A 22,109-nucleotide genomic window follows, 5' to 3' on the forward strand; every position below is an offset into this window, starting at 1 on the left:
CTCTCATGCCCACCGTCTCTCGGTGGCTCCTCAGCATCCCACATGGAGGCTTGATCCCCAATGGCAGCAGCTTCTCTGGCACGAGAGATGGGACAAGCCGGTCTTACGCCACAAAAGAATAGAGCAGGCATAGGCAAACTTGGCTCTCCAGATGTTTTGGGACTACAATTCCCATCATCCCTAGCTAACAGGACCGGTGGTCAGGGATGATGGGAAGTGTAGTCCCAAAACATCTGGAGGGCTGAGTTTGCCTATGCATGGGATAGATCCAAGATTCCCAGTAAGGCTATACAGTGCATCGGGGTGCATCAGGATCTGCTAGTAGATCTCTGGGCAATTTGAAGCAAGGATCAATGAGGATCTCCCACTTCCCAACTGTATAACAATGGCAGCAACCAAATGATTCCTCCCCTAGACTGTATGGCTGCTGAACTGAAGGAAGCTGGGTGTGTGGTAGTTGGGGATGAGGGAGGGAGAGAGAGAGAGAGAGATCAGTTCAGTTCAGTTCAGTTCTGGTATTCAAGGTAAAACCCTGGGCCAGATTTTTGAAATTCTAAACATATGTCTTTTGCACCTGGCTTTGGCTGGGGACTCTCAGGGTAATAATTAACAACAACAACAACAACAACAACAACAACAACAACAACAACAACCTGCAAGCCTTCCCAGCCCTGCAATATACTGTATCTGATACACAGTAGCACAAGCACATTGAAAAATGAGTATTAAATTAAACCAACTATCTCTCTATTTCTTTTGTGTGTGTGTGTGTGTGTGTGTGTGTGTGTGTGTGCGCGCGCATTTGACACATTCATTCTGATTTTCCAGAGCCTTCTCTTTATTCTAATTTCAGCTACACTTTCTGAATTTGCTAGAGGCAGATTAAAGACAGAAATCTCTGCAGAGGAGGGGGGTGGAACAGGGTGCCTGCTGTTTGCCAAAATACAAAAAAAAAAAAAGAAAGCCCCAAGATATTTTTAACTAAAAATAATGTTTCAGGGCTCTTTGACATTTCGGGACAGAATGTTTTTTGCTAACATTTCTATTGGAATCATTACAAGATCTTGACACAGGTTGTTACTCTCTACATCAATTCTAACAAGTAAGCCCATTGCCGTAAAAAATAAAATAAAATAACAGGAGGGAACCAGCAACCTTTGATTGTTGATAGAAACAGACTAAAAGCAAATATTAAGCTTAGATTTTGCAGGGGAAGCAGGCGAGTCCTAATAATTATAACCTGCCAATCTTATGTGCAGCTAATATGGGATTAGTCTTCAAGGGGAGCTGCTTAAAGACTTTCTGCAGAAAGCAAAAATAACTCTCCATGGGTGGTCATCAGAAGAAAGGTGGGGGAGAAAGCAGCTCTTGGTACCAGAAAAACGACTCTGCAGTCCAACTCAGCTTCTACATCTGAGTTGGCACCTTAAAATTTTTCTTTTTCCATTAGAGTTTTCCCCTCCCAGTCACTCTCCTACCTTCCTAACAGGACTCATACGACAAAACAAGGGGAGATTTGCCTATGGGTTCGAATCCGTATCTAACCTTCAATCCAGTGACTCTGGCAAATGTTCACAGATTTGTATGCAGATTTGTATGCAAACTGTGTGTCACAACACCTTAAGTGTGTCGGCTGCAGTCTGTAGGTGTGTCGCACAAACACTCCCCGTGCTCCTCCCGGGGCTGGAAAAAGGTTAGTTTAACCTCTGGTTTGCTAGTAAAACTGAACTACTGTGTTGCAAAATGATGCACACCCAAAAAGTGTGTCTTCGACATGAAAAGTGTGGAAAGCTCTGGGACAGTTTCTCCTTTAAGTGTTTGCAAAGGCCTGGCCAGTAGGATTCACACTCACCCACCTTAGCTAGGCAAATTGTGCCACATCCGTTTCACAAATGATTTGCCATAATGCACAAGGAGGTGCTGATTAAGACAAATCAAGAGACTGGGTCAAATCAAGAGACAAATCAAGAGTGGAACGGCTCATGCTGGTGAAGAGCTCTGCACATATTGGAGCCGCACCGATTGTTTGGTTCAGGAACAGAGTAAAGCTAATGTCCCCATAGCTATCGCTGAGAAGCGTGCTTCACATCACAGCTGAAATCGTGCCCAATAAATGAGCTCCTGGCGAAGCCCCATCACCCCAAATAAATATATATTTGTGGCATGAGACCCACAAAGGTTTTTGAATCACATATCAATACTGTATCCTGTTTTATATATAAACTATGCTGTAGTGGGCAAACTTGTCTGACATCTTGTGTGTCATCTTAACTCTTTTCAGAGGCTGCTGCAAAAGAAACAACTGCTTATTTATAAACAATCATTCATTCAGAATTCTTTCCCGACTAGAATGAGGACAAGCTAAAATCCCCAATTTGGGGGGGGGGGGGAGGGAGGCGGGATCCAAGCCATTTAACCAATACAGCGGTACCTTGGGTTACAGACGCTTCAGGTTACAGACGCTTCAGGTTACAGACTCCACTAACCCAGAAATAGTACCTCGGGTTAAGAACTTTGCTTCAGGATGAGAACAGAAATCGCACAGTGGCGGCAGCGGGAGGCCCCATTAGCTAAAGTGGTACCTCAGGTTAAGAACTGTTTCAGGTTAAGAACGGACCTCCAAGACTAATTAAGTTCTTAACCCGAGGTACCACTGTATAAAGTGTATTTGGGTGGGTGGGTGTGGCCACATTCACACACATTGGGGGAGGTTCAGTTTTGCACTACTGTGCAAAAATGGCCAGACCCATGAAGAACCCACCAGCTGGAGCTGACCAGTGCAATTTGACAGTTGGGAACATCAGGCCTGGAGGCCAGATTGTCAGTTTGCATTTCTTAGTGCAAAAAGTATTGATCTGATGTGTAGAGATCTTTCCTATTCTAATTAATTCAAGAGGGTTCTGGAAGTTTCTTTGTGTGAAAGAAACAAGCAGAAGGTTCATGATGTTTGGGATACTCCTGCAGAGAATTTGCCTACAGCTGGCTTAAACGGCTTTGTTATCTCTTCTCTCAAGGTCATGCTGACTATAAAAGTAGGGCCAGAAGGAGCCTGGGTTTCACTTTCTCTTTCTGTCTCTCTTTCCTTCTGGTGTGGTGTTCTGTACATAGTATGCTTACTGTTAAGGTTTCGTCTTATTATGTTATTGTAAGTTTAAATTAAGTCTGCTGCAACTGGATTTCTTATGGACAGTGCCAATCCTGAATGTACTGGACTTGTGACCATTATGCTCATTTGCCTTCAGTAGCAGTAAAGCTCTGCTGGATGAAATATTAATTGCCTCTGGTCTGTTTTTGGGGAATCCTGCAACGTGTTTAAGTCTTTACTCTGCTAACTATATGCTGGAATCTGCTCTGGATCAACATTGAGTAGAATTCCATGACACAGGTGTGGCCGTCCAGGCCTCAGGACTCTTCTTAAGACCCTTCCTACTTTGGCTGATGCCCTTGCTGGTTCTCCTACACACCCTCCCCAGGTCTTTTTTCTGGCTGGAACACATCCTGAACTTTCAATAATGCCCCTTGCTTGCCTGGATAGAAAGTTGCAGGTATAGAAAACCTCTGATGTGCATGGCTGGAATACAAAAATAAGAATCACATATGTTGCACCTGCCCACCCCTGGCATGTGACCCCCAGAAAGTTGTCCATGAGGGAATGTGGCCCTTGGGCTGAAAAAGAGTTCCTCACCCCTGATGTAAGTCTTGGTCCCATTGCGGAACCTGGGCAATGAAGTAGTCGTTTCCTTAATACCCCAGATATACCAAGAAAAAGGAGAGGGGGGGGATGAGAACCGTACCTTCTTCAGCATTATGTAGCCACTCAACAAACTTCTTCATCTGGTCAAGGAAGACACTTTTGCCTTTGGCAACATGTGCCTCTTTATACCACTTCAGGATGGCTTCTTCACTTAGGACATCAGCTGCAATGCAAAACCAGGGAGGATAGAGTTAGGAAGTGTTTCTGGGCAGAGAATTAGCACACACAAACCCCCAAACTGCTGCTAGCTTTTTTCTTCTTTCTTTTTTTTAGGGGCTTTAATGTGACTACACCACTTCAATCGTCAGCAAAGCCTAATAGGAGGGGCTGCAGCTGGAAACGGAGAAACAAGGGAGACTTAACTGCGCCGCTAGTATTCAGTAATCAAGCACTTAAAATAATTTCACGTTACATGAAATTGCTTCCTCCATTTCTGGTTAAAACGTTAATGATCTGCAACACGTCAGTCATGCGAGCGGCTGCCAAGAGGAAGGCTAGTTGCCCATAGGATTCCTTATCTTCAAATCTGCGGGTTGACAGCTATGATTTCTCATACTAAATATGATATTAATTGTAGACATTATGACTAGTAACCACTGACAGCCTTATTAATTTACAACTGTCCTAAGTTGGTGACCATCGTGACATCTTGCGGTAGTGAGTTCCAGAGTTTAACTGGGTGCATTATTTGGTCTGTCCTGAATTTTACCACATTAGGAATGTAGGAAATTGTCTAATACCAAGCCACCCTATTGGCTCCATCTAGATCAGTATTGTCTACGACTGGTAGCAGCTCTCCACAGTTTCAGACAGGAAGTCTGCTCTAGCCTTAACTGGAAATGCCAGGGATTGAACCCAGAACCTTTTGCATGCAAGGCTGAAGCTCTACAGCTGAGCTACAGTGACTACCGTATTCCTCTCCATTGGTTGACCTGGCATTAGGAGAGAGAGGAAAACTTCTCTCTACCTACTTTGTTTAGACCATGCATAATTTTATACACCTCTATTGTATCACCCCTTAGTTTTCTTTCTTTTTTAAAAAAAATAAAATAAAAATCCTGCAGTGTTGTAACATATGCTCAAAGGGGAGCTGCCCCAGTCCCTTTACTGTTTTGATTGCCTTTTCCATGCTCTAAGTAGCAGGGATCTATCTTCCATAGATTCCCACAACCATTTTAGAAAGCCGGTCACATTTGCACTGACTATGGCAGGGAGCTCTGTAGGTCCAGGGCTGCTTTGGTACACTCTGCCAGAATTCCATCACAGAAGCAGCTTCCACGTGAGGGTTTTCACGAACCTCACATGAAAAGTTACACATGTGTCATTTATTGTTCGCAGAGGCCAATCATGGATGTATCTGCTTGCAGAGAAAATCCAAAGACGAGCATGTGCGTGATAATCTTCATATAGGATTTACCAACTTTCACACTGCAGTGACCTCTGTTTAACTGAAGTAACTTTAAGACTGGGCCCACCTGATGCTACTGGACTCCAACTCCCATCATCCTTTGCCACTGACAGTGCTGGCTGGGACTGATGGGAGTTGGAGCCCAACAGCATCAAGGCGGCCACAAGTTCCCCAGCCCTGCTGTAAGCCAACAACATCTGTTCCCAGAACAAACTAACTGAATAGCCGTTTCTTGATTTTATGTTCCTTTTAAGGCTCGCTGCACTTGTTTTGTGAACAGCTTCGTCGCATTTGTTTCACGTTGTGCTGTAATCATCATATTTGTTGGCTTTAAACTGGAATCAACAGTAATCCCAGTTCTTTGCTTCTTCCAGTTGCACTGCAGACCCCCTCAGCAAAGGCAGCCTCTCCTGCTGCACTCCCAGGTCTTATGAGACCTTGTGAGAGTTCATGCAGTCTCATGAGAGCTCAGGAGTGGGTGGGAAAGCAGTGCACTGAAAAGCATTGGCCACTCAGAGAGCTGCCTTATGGTTTCAAGCAGAAGACCGTGAACGGGGAAAGGGTGTTGTTAGGCCTAGGATGATTTTGGGGTATTGGGTAGGGATGAGGAACCCATGGCTCTGCAGCTGTTGTCGGACCCCCACTCCCATCAACCTCAGATGCTCAAAGGTTACAGGAGTTATGGTTCAACATCTGGTGAGAAAGTCCCTGAAACAGGGGCAGAAACTCTTCAATGTTGCAGGTGCTGAAGAACAAATTCAGCTTCAGTTAATAAGGACAATTTTACACACGTTTTCCTGACTTGGTTAGGAAGCCTCTCAGCTAATCTGACATGCCCACAGGGACATTGTAATTAACTGCAAGACAAATGTCAACAAGTATTCTGTGTTGGATTCTGTTCAGATCACTTAGCGCTTATTTTATGTACTGCTCGAAGTCCTATTGACTGCAAAACTTGCAGGCAGGTGCTAGAAACTGACTTGGATCCCTTGTCTGGTTGCTGCCGGGGACTGGAATCCGTTTAGGTAGCTAGGGCTTTCTGAAGGAGACAACAGAACTTGTAGAAGGAAAAAACAGGGACCACATGGAAGTGGGAAAGAACTGCCTTCCTTATGCACAACCTGCTTAAGAGTCAAACGAGAATGAAGGGATCTTGAACAGGCCTTGAACAAGCACAGAAAAACAGACTGAGCAAGTCACCCATGCGAATTAAAAGGTCAACTGAATTTTCCTTTAATCTTGAGAAAGACAACTTGTAATTTATTCATGCCTTCAGTAGTTCCCCAAAATATTCTCTTGTCAGAGAGTTGCTCAATTAAGCAATCATGCAGGACAGGGTACACTTAATCATACCCCTAAGTTGCTTTCTGAAGTACAAGGAACACCAGAGGGGGGGATTTATAGTTAGCTATTTATGGTTAAAAATGATTGAGATGACATTTTAAATGCTGCCGCAATTTTAGCTGAGCAGTTGTGGGAAGTGTGTCTCCCCCCCCCCCCCGTTGCTGCCCCAAGTGATGTCAGTCTGAGCAAAGCCCATGAAGCAATTCGTGGAGACATTCCCGGGGGCTGGAACCAATTCCAGCCACCCACTCCTTTGGCCCTAGGGGACTGTTATAGACACAAGGAGCAAAGGCACACACACACACATGCCTTTAGGGGAATCCGCAAGGCAACAGATTGCCCCTGTTTTGCAAATCTGGGATGTAATCAATTTTGTAAAAATGAACTTAAAATTGGTGACTTCCAGATGTTTTGGGCTACAGTTCCCATCAGCCCCATCCGGCACAGTCACAATAGTAGCATTTGTACTCCAAAACATCTGAGGGACATCAAATTGGCAAAGGCTTGAGGGACATGCATTATATTTACAATATGAGAACAGCCTGCTGGATCGGACCAATGGCCCATCTAGTCTAGGGTCCTACTTTCATAATGGCCAACCAGGTGCCTTTGAGAAGACCATAAGCAAAGGCCCGAGCACAAGAGCACTCTCCACGCCTGTGGTTTCCAGCAACTGGTATTCAGAAGCATTTGCAAGCTGTGATCATTGCTTTTGAAGTGGCCCGGTGTCTGTCCTCACTAGAGTCTTCATTCCCCCTCCATTTCATTAAGGGCTTGAGTGCTGTCTTTTTAAGCTACATTGGTGAGTGAGAAGGCGGCTCACCAGCTTCCAGCTGCCAGACCCAAATCCCTCGGTCTACTGTTGTCATTATGGCGCTACAATCAATGCAAGCAAGGAGCATTATGAAACTTCCCTGCTGAAGCCATTTCCACCTCCTTCCACTATTTATAGCCACAATGTCATACTATACTCTTAACACCTTGCAAAAGAAAGACAGATAGTCTCTATGACAACAAGCCACGAACCCATTCCCTTATATAAAAGGAAAATGGAGGAGGGGGGTGGGGATGTGACAGCTTAGCTAAAGAAGAGAAAGTGCCTTCCTGGATCTTTCTGAACAAAGAGATAGAATAAGAGATGTGCTGTTAATTGAAATTTCCAAGGAGAAGCTATTTAGAGTCTGTTAAGGTATAGGATCTGTGTCTAGCTTTCAAGAGCTTTCAGTAGAGACCCAATTCAAGAGATGCTCAGCCACCAGTTAAGAGTTGACAGCCCCCAAGCTACCGATTACAAACCCTCCCCAAAACCTGCTTCTGGACTTCTGCAGCCCTCAAAGCAACTCATGGGATGGCTCTCCTTATCTCCAGGAAGCCTATCATGTGAATGGAGAATACTGTAGATCATTGAATGGAAATTGCTCCTCACATCCTGCACTGCTCCTTAAACTGAGAAATAAAGAGGGGCAAAAGCTAACAAGGAAATGCAAAAGAAGGGGGCAAATTAGGGCACACAAATCTCCTTTACTGGAAAGCAGGAATATGTGAAGTTGAAGAGCAAGAAACAGCAGGCTCCTTCTGGATGGGGCAAGGCTGTGGGTCAGAGGAAGTGCACCCAAATTGCACGCAGGAGGTCCCATGTTCGATTCCTGACATCTCCAGCTAAGGCTGGGAGACAACCCTCTCAAACCCTAGAGATGCGCTGCCAGTCAGTGTAGACAATACTGAGATACGAGGAGCAAAAGTCCAGCCCAGTATAAGGCAGCGTCTTGTGTTCCTATGTAACAATTCCAGCAGACAAGTCCCAGGTCTAAATGTGCCTGTATATCATTGCACTGCAAGCTAAAGCAGTATCACCAGACATCTCTTAAATAGGAAGTTTTACAGCACAATAACACTGGAGCTGCAGCAATTCACAGGGCAGGAAGATGCAGGCCAGCCCACAGCTTAGCAGCAGAATCCAGGCACATTCAGCTTTTATAGAACAGAAAGAGAAAAACAGGCAGTGGACACATCCTTTTGTGTGCTAAACCTATTGGATGAACTATTGGAGTCCTAATGTTTTACCTTTGAACCCTCTTTAAACATTTTATGTAAATTGAATAATGGAGGAAGGAAGGAAGGAAGGAAGGAAGGAAGGAAGGAAGGAAGGAAGGAAGGAAGGAAGGAAGGAAGGAAGGAAGGAAGGTAGGTCAAATACCTTTATAAAAGAGCACCACAATCTTCTGAAAGGCTTTCATAAAGTGGATGTTATCATAACAGTACTCCTGAACCTTCTGGAGAAGGATCAGCTCTGATTGGCCTTGGGTGCTGAATACAGCCAGTAAAGGTGCATATTGCTAAAACAACCAGAGAAGAAATTAAGTTATTCTCTCATAGGCTAATACAGAAGAGAGTGCTACGTTTTGCTGCAAAACAACCACCACCACCACCCAGGATAAAGTATTGTCGCCTGCCACACCTGCAAAACACACCAGTGGGATATTCACTCTGGATAACCTGTCCATTGCATGCCTGCAATTATCCAGTAAACTGATTTACAATGAGCTGCTCTCAAAGAGCCTTGAGTGAATGAACCTGGGAGCTTTCCATGCTCCTCCTGTGCTGTTGGGAGTTTTGAACATGCTTGCAGGCTTTGAGAGGATGAGATCTATCACTGTGACCGGCGCATAATGCTGGCCTTCCTTGCCAATGCAAAGCAAGCTTTCTATTGGATGCGCATCTCCTGTCTTTGGCAGCCATGCACACCCATGTGCTGGGACTGCTGCACAAAAAGGGATCCAATCCTCTGTTCTTACTGTACAAGCCAGCCGTCACTTGCACACCTTCAGATGTTTCAGTGCTTGCTCCGCGACCAGCTCTTCTTTCTTGTTCCATTCAACAGCATTCATTATGCAGGTCCACAGGAGTCCAATCACAGCCGGTTCTGACAGGTCGTTCCTCTTCATTTCTTCTTTTACATAAAGCACCATCTGCAGTGGAAGATTTTTTTATTTTTATTTTTAAAGAAGAATAAACTGAAGCCGTTCTCTTAAGTCACACCTCCTGTCTGCTGCAAAACTCCCTCCCAACGATTTTATTTGGAGGGCTGGAGGAATAATAAAATAAAACATGTCTTATACTTAATATGAGTTGCTGATTCGGTTCAAATGCCAATGTTTAGAGAGAACAGTCAGGCCAGGGATTCATTCAAGAGTATAAATTTTAAAGAGGGTTCACGGCACTTCACACCATGCCGCAAGTGAGCATTTGTACTAGGATACTGTCAACACACCATATGGGGAGTAAAAATATTTCTCCTGGCAGCCACTAGAGGACAGCCATCACATTGGAAATATAACAAGCGACACTTCTCCCTAAAAACTGTTTCATTTGGCAAGGTCGAGGCGGCTCCACTGCTTTCTGCTCAACCAGTGCAGTGCCAGCCTACAAGGTGGCCTATAATAAAATGTTGCTATTGTTCTTGTCATGAAATCCCACTGAATATTGTTCCAGAGCAGAACTCCGATGTTTAGTTACCAGAGTAAAGACTTAAACACGTTGCAGGATTCCCCAAAAATAGACCAGAGGCAATTGTATTTCACCCAGCAGAGCTTTACTGCTACTGAAGACAAATGAGCATAATGGTCACAAATCCAATACATTCAGGATTGTCACTATCCATAAGAAAGCCTTAAACTTACAATAACTTATAATAAGACTAAACCAGGCATAGGCAAACTCCGGCCCTCCAGATGTTTGGGACTACACTTCCCATCACCCCTAGCTAACAGGACCAGTGGTCAGGGATGATGGGAATTGTAGTCCCAAACATCTGGAGGGCCGGAGTGTTGCATCCTCTTTTGCAATCAGCGTTCTTTTAATGCCCCCCTTTTGTTTGTTCTAGTTTGAAAAGCTTTCCCCACCTCTTTAATTGGGCATTCCTGAGAAAGGCGCTCCTGAAGCTCTTTCTGTAGTTCTTTCCGAGTCCCCAGCGACTGCTGGACCCGGAGGAAATCGGACAACTCCTTTAGACCAGCATCAGTGAAATACTTGGCAAAATGTTCCACATTCTGCCGGTTGGCTGGAAACAGTTCCTGGAAGGAGGAGGAAATTCACTTACTTTTTGCAAAACCACCTAAAATAGATGTAGACGTGAGGCAAGGATATTTATACAAAAGAGAAATGCAGAACCTCTTCTTGGTAACTTGCAAAAAAAAAAAAAAAAAAAAGCAGAAGCAGTGCAAGGAGGCCATTTATTACCTAGTTGGCAAATGGAGCCAAAAGTGGCCAAGCATTGCTGGTAGCTTCTTGCCAGGCTCCAGAGATTGCACATTTCCTTAAATATATATATATATAATAATCACCCAAAGGACTGAGGTTGGTTTAAAAAGAAGAGACCTGGCTAAGTACACAGTCGGAGGTGGCAGTGTGCAGTTCTGGGTAGGAGCCCTTTGGACATATTGCACTTCCCATCCTTGTGATGAAAACGCATTAAAATGGCACCATGGAGCATGGTTGCACAAAGGCATGGTGGCATCTCATGTGGTCCTTCTCCATGCCTTCTCACATCAGAAAGCAGAATGTGCACCAAGCAAGGATCTTTCCCATAGTTCTTTTCCTAACCATGGTCAAAAGGCAAGAACTGAATACAGGAAGGTTGGGTTTTTTGTTTTTGTTTTAAAAAGAGTAGTCTTTGCAAAGGCAGTTTACCATTTTGACAGGGTGGATTTGATTTAAATCAAACTGATTTAAATCATGATTTAAATCACGATTTAAATCACTAGTCAGTAAGGCTTGATTTAAATCATAGTCGATTTAAATCACATGAAAAACTTAAATACTGTCCACTCCAAACAATCAGAAAAATATTGTTTCTATTCTATAGAAGGGGAGGACAGAGGACAAGATGGTTGGACAGTGTTCTCGAAGCTACGAACATGAGTTTGACCAAACTGCGGGAGGCAGTGCGAGACAGGAGTGCCTGGCGTGCTATGGTCCATGGGGTCACGAAGAGTCGGAAACGACTAAACGACTAAACAACATTCTATTCACTGAACTTCTTGAAACTTAGCACTGAAGGGGTTGTTTCTGTATTCATAGGTTTGTAGAACAATAGGATTAAGGTCTTTTTCTCAACTCTGTTCATGTTATAACATTTTTGCTGTGAAGAAGAGGCATGTGATCTCTGTTGAGTCAAATTCAGTTTTGAGAACTGCAAAAGTAAACCAAGCATCTGTGATAATATCTTGTAGGCAGAGAATCTGCCCAATAATCTTACAAAAACCTCTGGAAGAGCATGACATTGTGAATGGATTAATGGCATTTATTTACCCCCAAAAATAAACATATACAACTTATTCTACATAATTAAAAAACTAATCTTTATTTCATGATGGAATAACCTTTGGATGGTAATATATTTTCCTCAAAAAGCATTTTATTTTTAAAAAAATCAGATTTAAATCAAAAAAATCGATTTAAATCAAAAAAATCCGATTTAAATAAAAAAAATCCGATTTTTTTGATTTTTTAAAAAAAATCATTGATTTTTATCCACCCTGCATTTTGAGATATTCCCTTAGTATTAAGAAGTTGGTTATTTGAGTATTTGCCCTAAGGTCACATGACCTAGGCAGTTCCAAAGCCCTAGTTGTCATTACAGTAGCTTGCATTAGAGCAGGCACCCCCAAACTTGGCCCTCCAGATGCTTTGGGACTACAATTCCCATCGTCCCTGGTCACTGGTCCTGTTAGCTAGGGATGATGGGAGTTGCAGTCCCAAAACATCTGGAGGGCCAAGTTTGGGGGTGCCTGCATTAGAGGCTGTGGAGAATAAAGCTGTTTTCAAGTCATTCTTCAATCCTCTTGTCTGTTTGTAGCAGGGACGCCAACTTGGGCCCCAAGTTATGCATGCTCAATGGCACCCATGACGTAACATGATGCCGTGATCTCATGATGTCATGTTACATCTATGTGCCGCAGCGGTGCTTCTGAGGCCTGGCAGGGCCTCAGACGTGATCTCCGAGGCCTTGTGGGGCTTCGGAGATCACATATAAGGCCTCGCGAGACCTCTGACGTGACTTCAGGTTTGTACTGGAAGTCGTGTTGGAGGTTGGAGAGGGCCTCCAACGTCGCCCTGGGGGTCCAACGCGACTTTCAGTAGAAACCAGAAGTTGTGCCGTGGAGTTGTGCTGAGCACCCCAAAAAATTTTGTGGGTGTCTGGGCCTCCAGGACCCCCTATAGCTGGGGGGTCTGAATCATAGGTGCCTATGGTCTGTAGGGTCTGAATCATTACAGTACTGAAGTCGTCAATTGTATTTCCTAAGGCAGGATCCAATCTGAATACACAGTTGGAGATCTTATACCCATTTCGCAATGCGCCAGGCAAACATTAGGAAAGGAAATACTTACTAGCAACCTCTTGTCTAAGTTAGCTTTTCTTAAAGCGGAGGTGACTGAATTGGCATCCTTCTCGAGCATCCATGCTTTAAACAATTTGACAGCGAAAGAAGCTGCAATACCTAGAAGAGAAGCGGGGGGGGGGGGGTTTGCGCTCAAAAGTACATCTTGCTAATTCAGTCATGTTTAGAAGGCTCTTGCAAGAATCATTGAATCTGAAGCAATAACATTAATGATGGGACTGACATAGATCGCAGGCAGAAGTTATACCGACGAGAGGCTGCTTCACAGATTTATGGCTTTAAATGGATCTCTATTACAGCTACCTGCTGCGTGTACCTACTAAAACTGTAATGTCGGGAATGTAGGCAACACAGGGCCGGAAGGCAAGGCCAACTGGGCCTCTGCTGTGTTTCCATGGAGATTTTGATGCCTCTCTTGCTGGCTATATTTAGGAGTGAGGCTAAAACTTTTTAATCGTGTTTCTGAGCCCTCTTAGATATATCTGTCCATATTGTAATTCAAGAACTAGGTCTACATCTTACACAGTCTACAGCAGCAGTAGGGAACCTTTACAACTCAGAAGCCCCATTTCAAAGTGCTCCTTTAACCTGTGCTTTTGAGGATCTGACAGTCAGCTGACGGCTGGGATTTCAGAAGCCCTGTTCAAAGCAAAGGGAAAGAGCGCACTCTGAGAGGTGTTTCTGAAGGCATCTTGGAGGTTTAAAGAGTGGTGTAAAGGAGGGAGAAGTGGTCTCCTTTTTTTAAAAAAGGAATTCTTCCCAGAGTTGCATTTCAAAGGAGGGAAAGTGAGCAATAAAGAAAAGCTAGAAAGAAGGCGTAAAATGGGTTAATTAGGGCACACAAACCTCTTTTACTGGGAAGCGGGAGTAGACAAAATCTAAAAGAGGATGGGGCGAGAAACAGCAGGCTCCTTCCAGATAGGAAAAGAGTGTAGCTTAGGAGGAAGCATCTGCTTTGCATGCAGAGAGACCTAGGTAGATACGGCTGGGAGAGACCCATCTGAAACCCTAGAGCAGTGGTTCCCAACAGGTGGTCCGCGGACCCCCAGGGGTCCGCGAGCTATGCCAGAGGGGTCCGCAAGATGCTATTAGAATAAAAAATATATTAAATATATTTCGTATGATAACAGATTTTTTGTTTTTGCTGCTTCCTGCATGAGCAGAGTCTAGCGCAAAACTAGAAATAGATAGAGGCAGTAGTTCTGCTGTATGCCGTTAGGTGGCGCTTACAAACACTACTGTTTTGAAAAGAGGCAGCGCGCGCATTCTACTAATGCTCACCTCCCCAAGATGCTTTGCGCACGTCGGCTTCATTTGTGCGCTACTGCGCAGGTACCCTGTCTTCTCCATTCCCCTCCCTCCTCCCTGGCGTGCGCTGCCTCTTTGCAAAACAGTAGTGTTTGTAAACAAAGCGTTGTTTTTCGCGGAAGCTACAGTTCACGTAGTTAAAAATGGACCGTTGGTTTCAGGTTTGGAACCTAATATTTCAGAAATAATGGGCTCAAAGGACAGATTTAACTCATCTTATTAAGAACTGAAAATTAAAACTAACTGTATACTGATGGAGTACTCTGTTGTAACTGTAAAAAACGTATAGATATAAAATATAAAAAGACTCTTAATTTGGCTCTCACTTTTTAATTTTAGGATTAGGAATTAATGGGGGTCCTTGTCACAATAGCGGCTCGATGAGGGGTCCTCGAGAAAATTTTGTTGGGAACCCCTGCCCTAGAGAGCCATTGCCAGTCATTGTTGTAGATAATACTGAGCTAAGTGGAACAAATGGTCTAACTCAGTTGAAAAGCTGATTCAGGACAAATGGGGAGGCCTGCCAGGCCTAATTCAGCCTGCAGCCTAGGGGTTCCATACCTCTATAGTTACACGGGACTACATTACACATGACAAGAATGTAGGCGCACCTCTGTGGGGATGGAGTTCCACATTCCACAGCTTGGGGGCTGTCATGGAGAATACCCTCTGCCAGCCCACCACCCCACAAACTTCTGAGAGTGGTGCAACTACCAAACGGGCACCCTCCATTGATCTTAGTGCCCAAGATGGTCTGAAGTGAAGGGTGTGGTCTTTCAGGTATTTGGAGCCCAAGTCATTTAGGGATTTAAACACTAACATGAGCACCTTGAACTAGGCCAGGAAGTGAACAGGCAAACCACACAGGTGTTTTAAACTAGAGGTTATATGAGATCTAAATGCAACCTCAGCCAGCAAACTTGGCTACTGTATTTTGGACCAAGGTTAGACTAAGTTGGGCCTTTATTGAGCATTTATTTTTATTCTTTGCAGGGAGGTTATACAACAATGAGCATTCACCATAAAATCATCCTTGTTTGCTTGTGTGGTGTTTATATATGTTCCCATTAATAATTTATTCATCCATCACTTATCTTTGCATTCCCCACTCACGTTCCTAAGCTCTTTTAGAAAAAGAAAAGGCCTGTTTCTTTTTCAAAAGTGTTTAATCCTTCCTCTAGGGCAACAGAACGCTTTAATTGCGCATACCTACATTTCTGGTCTTCGCTTGAATCTCTCCCACAGAATACCGACAATCTGGAGGCAACCCTAAATATTTGGGTGGCCAAATGTCTCTTATTCCAGAACACAACAGGGAAAAGGAAAGAACGGCTTGTCTTATTTGGGCAAATGTCGCTACAAGCAGTTGAGTTACCATGGATATCATCTGTTGAGAATGACTAAAATGAACTTCGCTATTATGCCGTACTTTGAATCTTTTCTATATACAAAAGTGGCATGAAGCACAACAAAAAGCTATACTGAGATTGCAATGCTTAATTTTGGTTCTTTAAACTGGAAGTGGTTTTTCATTTAGCTGAATACCTCACACTGCAATCATACCTGCAGACAGTATTAAGTCTAAGGTCCTATGCGCACATGCAGAAATCAATTTCCAAGTCAACCTGCTTAGGAACGGGGTGCAAGACTAATGATTCCAGAAATTTTTAGTTGTAGCCCAATTCCCTCCCACATCCACAATGAAATGAATGCATTCACCCCCAAACACTGGGGAGCAGGAAGGAGGTATAAACAGCTCACAGCAGTCAGTGGAAGATAGGTAAAGGTAAAGGGACCCCTGACCATTAGGTCCAGTCGTGACCGACTCTGGGTTGCGGTGCTCATCTCGCATTATTAGCTGAGGGAGCCAGCGTATAGCTTCCAGGTCATGTGGGCAGCATGACAAAGCCACTTCTGGAGAACCAGAGCAGCACACAGAAACGCCATTACCTTCCCGCTTAGAGCAGTACCTATATATCTACTTGCACTTTGACGTGCTTTCAAACTGCTAGGTTGGCAGGAGCTGGGACTGAGCAACGGGAGCTCACCCCGTCGCAGGGATTCGAACCGCTGACCTTCTGATCAGCAAGCCCCAGGCTCTGTGGTTTAACCCACAGTGCCAAGTGATTTTTAGTCTACCGTCAGCTTTGAAATCATAAACACACTGAGCAGAAACTTGTGTCCAAACAGTCATGCTAGGTTTCTAATTTGTGCATCAGGACGCTTCGATTCAGATCAATCCTGTCTTCAAAGCGAGTGGGGACAAATCAGTATGCCAGCAGGTTATTTGAGTAGCTCAGTTGTGGCTCCACTGAGAAAAGGACAGGCCGAAGATCAGAGCTTTCTAGCAATATCCAACTGATCACTGCAGGATCATGGCCATCTGCAGATAATATCTCATCAGGAGGTCTGAGTCATTAGCATGGCTGCAGCTACCCTTTCAAACTCCCTCCCATAACATATCAGAGGGGCACTTTGGCACATGGGCAATGGAATTCCACCCTGCATCAGTGCTGTTTTTCTGCTCAAAAACACCCTTTAAAAGATGCTATTTGCCCCTAAAAATCTTCAGGGAGAAGCATGAATTTTTCTTGGACAATCAGCAAGCAGGGAAAGGTTAAACCCTCTCCCCCCACTGTAGCCCTGATCTACGTTTCCCGTGTCCCCAACCACCTCTGTTTTTTAATAAGAAAGGTGGTAATGTAGCCAATTCTAAGCATGCTATTAAAATACGCAGATACTGTATTATAGTTTGGGCCTTAGGCCGCTAAGGCATTAAAGGCTGCTCCTTTGAAATATCCATTTCCTTACTTTTCCTCTACTGATGAGCATACGTGCCAAGTTCCTCCCTGAAAAATAAGGGACCGGACCGAAAATAGCGCTGCCGCCATTTTGGAACTGGCGGAGCATGCTCAGAAGTGACTATTGATGCTGCTGTGCCCAGTTCCAAAATGGCCGTCACACCAGAAGTCGCGCTGCAGCCATTTTGGAACTGGGCAGAGCAGCATCAAAAGTCGCTTCTGAGCATGCTCCGCCCAGTTCCAAAATGGCCGCCGCGCCAGAATAAACCGGGGGGGATCCGTTTTTTCGGCTGGGGACAGCTGGAAAAACGGGGGTTTCCCGGGGAATACGGGAGACTTGGCAGCTATGCTGATGAGACATCTCTTTTTGCATGTACAAAAGGTGCAAAAAATGCCATCTGTTTGTTGTGAACAAGGTGAGAATTTGGATACCCCCCCCCCAAAAAAAAATATCGCACGAAGGCAATAATTACTGAACACAAAAAAATTAGTACAGTGGTACCTTAGTTTATGAACTTAATCCGTTCCAGAAGTCCGTTCTTAAACCAAGGCACGCTTTCCCTAATGAGGCCTCCCACCACCGGTGTCCTTCCACCATTCGGATTCCGTTCTTAGACCGAGGTAAAGTTCTGAAACCGGGACACTACTTCTGGTTTTGCAGAGTTCGTAAACCGAATAGTTCGTAAACAGGGCTGTTTTTAAACCGAGGTACCACTGCACATTGAATATCAAAACCATCTTAATTTCTAAATGCATGACAGAATAAGCCGCTCATATCTCAAGGCATTTCGAAAAATTAGGCCACGGAGGAAGAGCTTTTCAAGGGAGAGCATTCTATGGCCTCAGGTGTTGGAAAACCATAAATCCAACCTAATCCAAGAGAAGGTCAGGAAAAAAGAAAATTACCTTCTTTGACAATGTTGTCAGTGAAAAGGCTTGTTAAAATGGTCGCAGGAAGTGTCCCGTTGGCTAGCAAGATTCCAGTGAGCATTGCCAGCTTTGTCTGCTCTGTTTCAGAAAAGGCTTTAAGGAACAACAGGAGCTGTAAAACAAGAAAGAGATGGAGTTTTTGAAGCAATGAAACTATTATGCCATCCCGCTTCAACACACACCAGCATGGAGTGCCTTTTTCTGCACATATCTATTGATGTGACTGGCAATCCTATAAATATAATTTATCAAAACTTTGCCTAAGGTTCTGAAATGCTTACCACTGGGTCAGAGCCAGGGGCCTAAAAACAGACTTATGATTGATGTCAGTAAAAAAGAAACAACCCTTTTGCTATCGGTATGTGCCTTTCTCTCAAGTATGCACAAGAAGCCTCTGCATAGCTAGGAATTAGGGCTTCCATGAAGGGTTGATTTTTCATTGGAGAAATGTTGGAAGGCATGGGACGTTCCATTCCATAATGATAATTTTACTATGTATACCCCACACATCTTACTGTGTTGCCCCAGCCACTCTGAGCAGCTTCCAGCATATATAAAAACATAATAAATCATTAAACTTTTTTTAATAAAAGACTTCCCTATACAGGATTACCTTCAGACTCGTCGGGGGTCAGATAACTCCATACCCTCCAACATTTCACAGATGAAAATAAGGACATTCTAAGGAAAAGAGGGACATTCCGGGATCAAATCAGAAACCAGGATGGCTTCTCTAAATCAGGGATGTCCCTGGAAAATAGAAAGACACCTTGAGGGTCTGCAAGTTTGAATTTGTAAGTTCTGCTCCCTTTAAATGGTGTTAGTTGTAATTTGTGGTATTATTATTATTATTATTATTATTATTTATATACCGCCCTATACCCGGAGGTCTCAGGGCAGTTCACAGCTTTATGCTTTACAGCTGCTGTTTTATGGTTTTGTTCATTGACATTCATGATTCTGTGATTACACTTTTAGTTTACGTAACCTACTCTGGGACCCGAGGGTGAATAGCTCGTAAGAGATACCAGAAACAAACAAACAAAATCTAGCCCTGAATAGCTTGGGCTGAAAGGAAAATCACTAATGAGCTGCTTTTCTTTTTCTTTTTGCCAATTGCCTGGAAACCTGAATGTTCAGTTTAAAAAGAAAAATTGAAAGCAAACATCTCGAGTGTCAGCTTAGTCCTTGAACAAAATAGGTTTGAAAATAAGATGATTGTGGACAAGGGAAAAAAACAAGTTTCTGCTTCTCTGTGAATAAGGGCTTGAAATACATAGTACTGATGGGCGCCATTTAGCCTAGGAAAGGGAATGCTGTGAGAAGGACAAAGGGAAGAAGAAAAGGGCCTGGAACCCCTCAGGGATGAACCAAATATTAGCATCTCTGAGTGTATGGAAAGCACCCAGAGCGAGAAACCCCTTCTCCATACGGAATGAGCTGCGGGTAACTTTTAAAAGGTTCCCAGTAAATATGAAGGTGCTTTCCCCCCTCTAGCATACAATCTTCTTATAGATCAGGAATGGGGAACCTGCAACCCTCCAGATGTTGTTGAATTTCAACTTTCATCAGCACCAGCCAGTGTGGCCAATGATGATGGCCATGGGTCTCCTGCCTCATCAGTGGATCCAGGCACATCTGGGGATGGGCTGTTTCATCAAGAGGGCTCTGTTGCACAGTCTCTTTCTTCCCCCTTCCTCTCTTTCTGAAACCTCACCCTCCAGTGCTTCCCATACTTGGTCAGAACCCAAGGGGCTCAAAGGGAACCAACACAATGAACGAAAATGATTTGGAACGGGATTGCAAAGTGCATGTGGCAGATTTATCAAACTGTTTAATGTGCCTTTCCATAATTGCTTAGGGGTTGCAAAAAATAAATAAAAATAATGCAGAAGCTGGGAAAATACACACACACACACACACACACACACACACATTTGACAAAGAGGCGAGGTAGCATGCCATTCTGCTTGCCACAAAGATGAGCAGCACGGCAGAAACAAGGCCTGTGTTTCTGTCTTCAGACCATGGGATATCATTTTCCTTTGTTCAAAAGGTGTTATTTGTCCTTTATTCAACTGTTAAGCATTGCCTGAATTAGCTTATGGGGAAAATTTCCAATTCTAATTAACCCACTTTGAAACCATCAATGTTCAGCTTCAAGTTGCTATTACCGCCAGCAACTTGAGGCACTGATTGCATTCAGAACTCTCCCCTGCCTATCACTGTTACACTTTTGGCTTCCAGCTCTGTAGGGAAGGTCAGAGAACACTGGAGAGTTTCAGAATAACACTGACCTGCCACCCACAGGACTCCAGTTTGTGAGCCGGTAGAAAATCACTGGTATAACTACATGTACTACATGAAGGGAGTATGGTTTTAGGGGAAACCAGCATGCCTGATGTGCCCCAGTGTGGCACGTAAACTCCTCCTTTTTTGCAGCAGGAGTATTGAGTAGCTGATTAATCAAAGCACTCTTTCTAGTGCTAGGATCTCACAGGGTATGATCTGAAGGTTAATGAGGCTGCCACCTTGCTAGAGCTAAAGCATGTCTGGGTCTAGTCATCAACGGTGTCTCCGAAACATGTTACACATCACTTGGGAAGACAGGCCAACTAATGTCAGTGTACTAGAGGAAGCAAAGATCACCAATTTCATTGTCAAAACAATGCTTCTTCAACATCAGCTTCGTTGGACCGGTCATGTTGTGCGGATGCCTGATGATCATCTTCCAAAGCAACTACTCTATACTAAGAATGGAAAGCGTAATGTCGGTGGTCAACAAAAGAGGCTTAAAGACTCTCTCAAGGCAAATCTTTAAAAAAATGTAGTATAAACACCAACAATTGGGAAACACTGGCCTGCAAATGCTCCAATTGGAGAACAGCCTTTACCAAATGTGTTGTGGACTTTGAAGAAGCATGAACTCGGGGCAATAAGGAGATAAGAGGAAGGCATGTTTGGCAAACTCTCACCGTGGTCAACTCCTGCCCAGAAACTGATGTCTCCACTGTGGAAAGACGTGTGGATCCAGAATTGGTCTCCACAGTCACTTACGGACTCACTGTTTAAACGGTGTTTATGGAAGATAATCTTACTCAGTTATGAGGGATCGCCAAAGAAGGAGGAGAGTCAGTGCCTAGATGGGATGCAGCCCTGGAACCACATGTACACCACCTTAAGTTCCATGAAAGAAGAATGAACTAGAATGCCTGAGTGGAAGCTCATTTGTCTTTTGGAGAGAGGCTGCAGCTGTAGCTCAGGGGCAGGGCATGTGTTTTCCATGTAAAAGGTCTAAGGTTCAACCCCCAACATCTCCAGGTAGAGCTGAGAGTATCTCCTGCTTCAAATCCTGGAGAGCTGGTCACTGTAGACAATACCAGAAAAGATGGACCAACATAACTTCCCATGTTATTATAATTTCTTTGCCTAGAATAGATTTAGTGGGTGCATGGAGGAAAGGGGGATACAGTTCCTCTGAGTAAGAAGAAATCCTTGCACTGATGGAACAGTCAATGAACTCTACACACTGCCTACAGTGACTGGCAGTGGCTCTCCGGGGTTTCAGAAAGAAGATGGAAATGCCAGTGATTGAACCTTTTGCACACAAAGGATTTGCTCCCCTAGCAAGCTACAGCCCTTTGAAACAAACTGAAAGAAGCCCAACACCCGCTAAAAGCTTTACATGTACACCTTCCAGAGCATAGCTTAACTAATTTATTATGTTGTGAGCTTCCAGAGGCAATAACCTACTTTACTGAACGTAAAGGGAGAGATGCGGAACTCATACCACGGAGTGAGCTACAATGAAGTAACAGGAGGAGCAAGACCTAAAACACATGATCAAAAGGACCACTGTGATCCAGACCATTTGCTTAATGTTGGTCAAACTGAACACACGTACGTGTTATTGGGATAGACCATATTTCCCTTTCCTTCTGTGGATCACATCATGGCATGATCTTGGTTGCCTAAGGCTGGATCTATACATACTCTTTAAACGTTCTTAGAATGATATTTTTGATATCATCTGAAATGTAATGGCACCTGGTTTCTCCTTCGCTTCCTTTTCTACATGGTTCACCCACTTATTTGACGGGGAGAGCTCTGCAGCACCCTCTGGTGTCACATTTAAAAGAATGTCATGTGGCTGTATGATTAAA

General features: G+C 44.0%; 2 protein-coding genes across 3 annotated transcripts in view; one reads left to right on the plus strand and one right to left on the minus strand.

Annotated features, from left to right (window-relative positions):
• Positions 1 to 22,109, plus strand: part of LOC132592858 (uncharacterized) — a 56,037-nt gene that overhangs the window by 17,939 nt on the left and 15,989 nt on the right. The window lies entirely within an intron of this gene.
• The window catches only part of BZW2 (basic leucine zipper and W2 domains 2), a 58,949-nt gene that overhangs the window by 1,912 nt on the left and 34,928 nt on the right, over positions 1 to 22,109 (minus strand). For both annotated transcript variants that reach the window (XM_088654151.1, XM_035128864.3), the window contains exons 6-11: positions 17,923 to 18,058; positions 12,897 to 13,006; positions 10,409 to 10,579; positions 9,329 to 9,475; positions 8,704 to 8,842; positions 3,795 to 3,917 (exon numbers count right to left, since the gene is read on the minus strand). In XM_088654151.1, coding sequence (XP_088510277.1) covers positions 3,795 to 3,917; positions 8,704 to 8,842; positions 9,329 to 9,475; positions 10,409 to 10,579; positions 12,897 to 13,006; positions 17,923 to 18,058 — 826 coding nt within the window. The remainder of the gene's footprint in view (positions 1 to 3,794; positions 3,918 to 8,703; positions 8,843 to 9,328; positions 9,476 to 10,408; positions 10,580 to 12,896; positions 13,007 to 17,922; positions 18,059 to 22,109) is intronic.

Source organism: Zootoca vivipara, chromosome 11 (assembly GCF_965207765.1).
Source record: "Zootoca vivipara chromosome 11, rZooViv2.hap1.1, whole genome shotgun sequence".
In the NCBI taxonomy this organism is placed as follows: domain Eukaryota; kingdom Metazoa; phylum Chordata; class Lepidosauria; order Squamata; family Lacertidae; genus Zootoca; species Zootoca vivipara.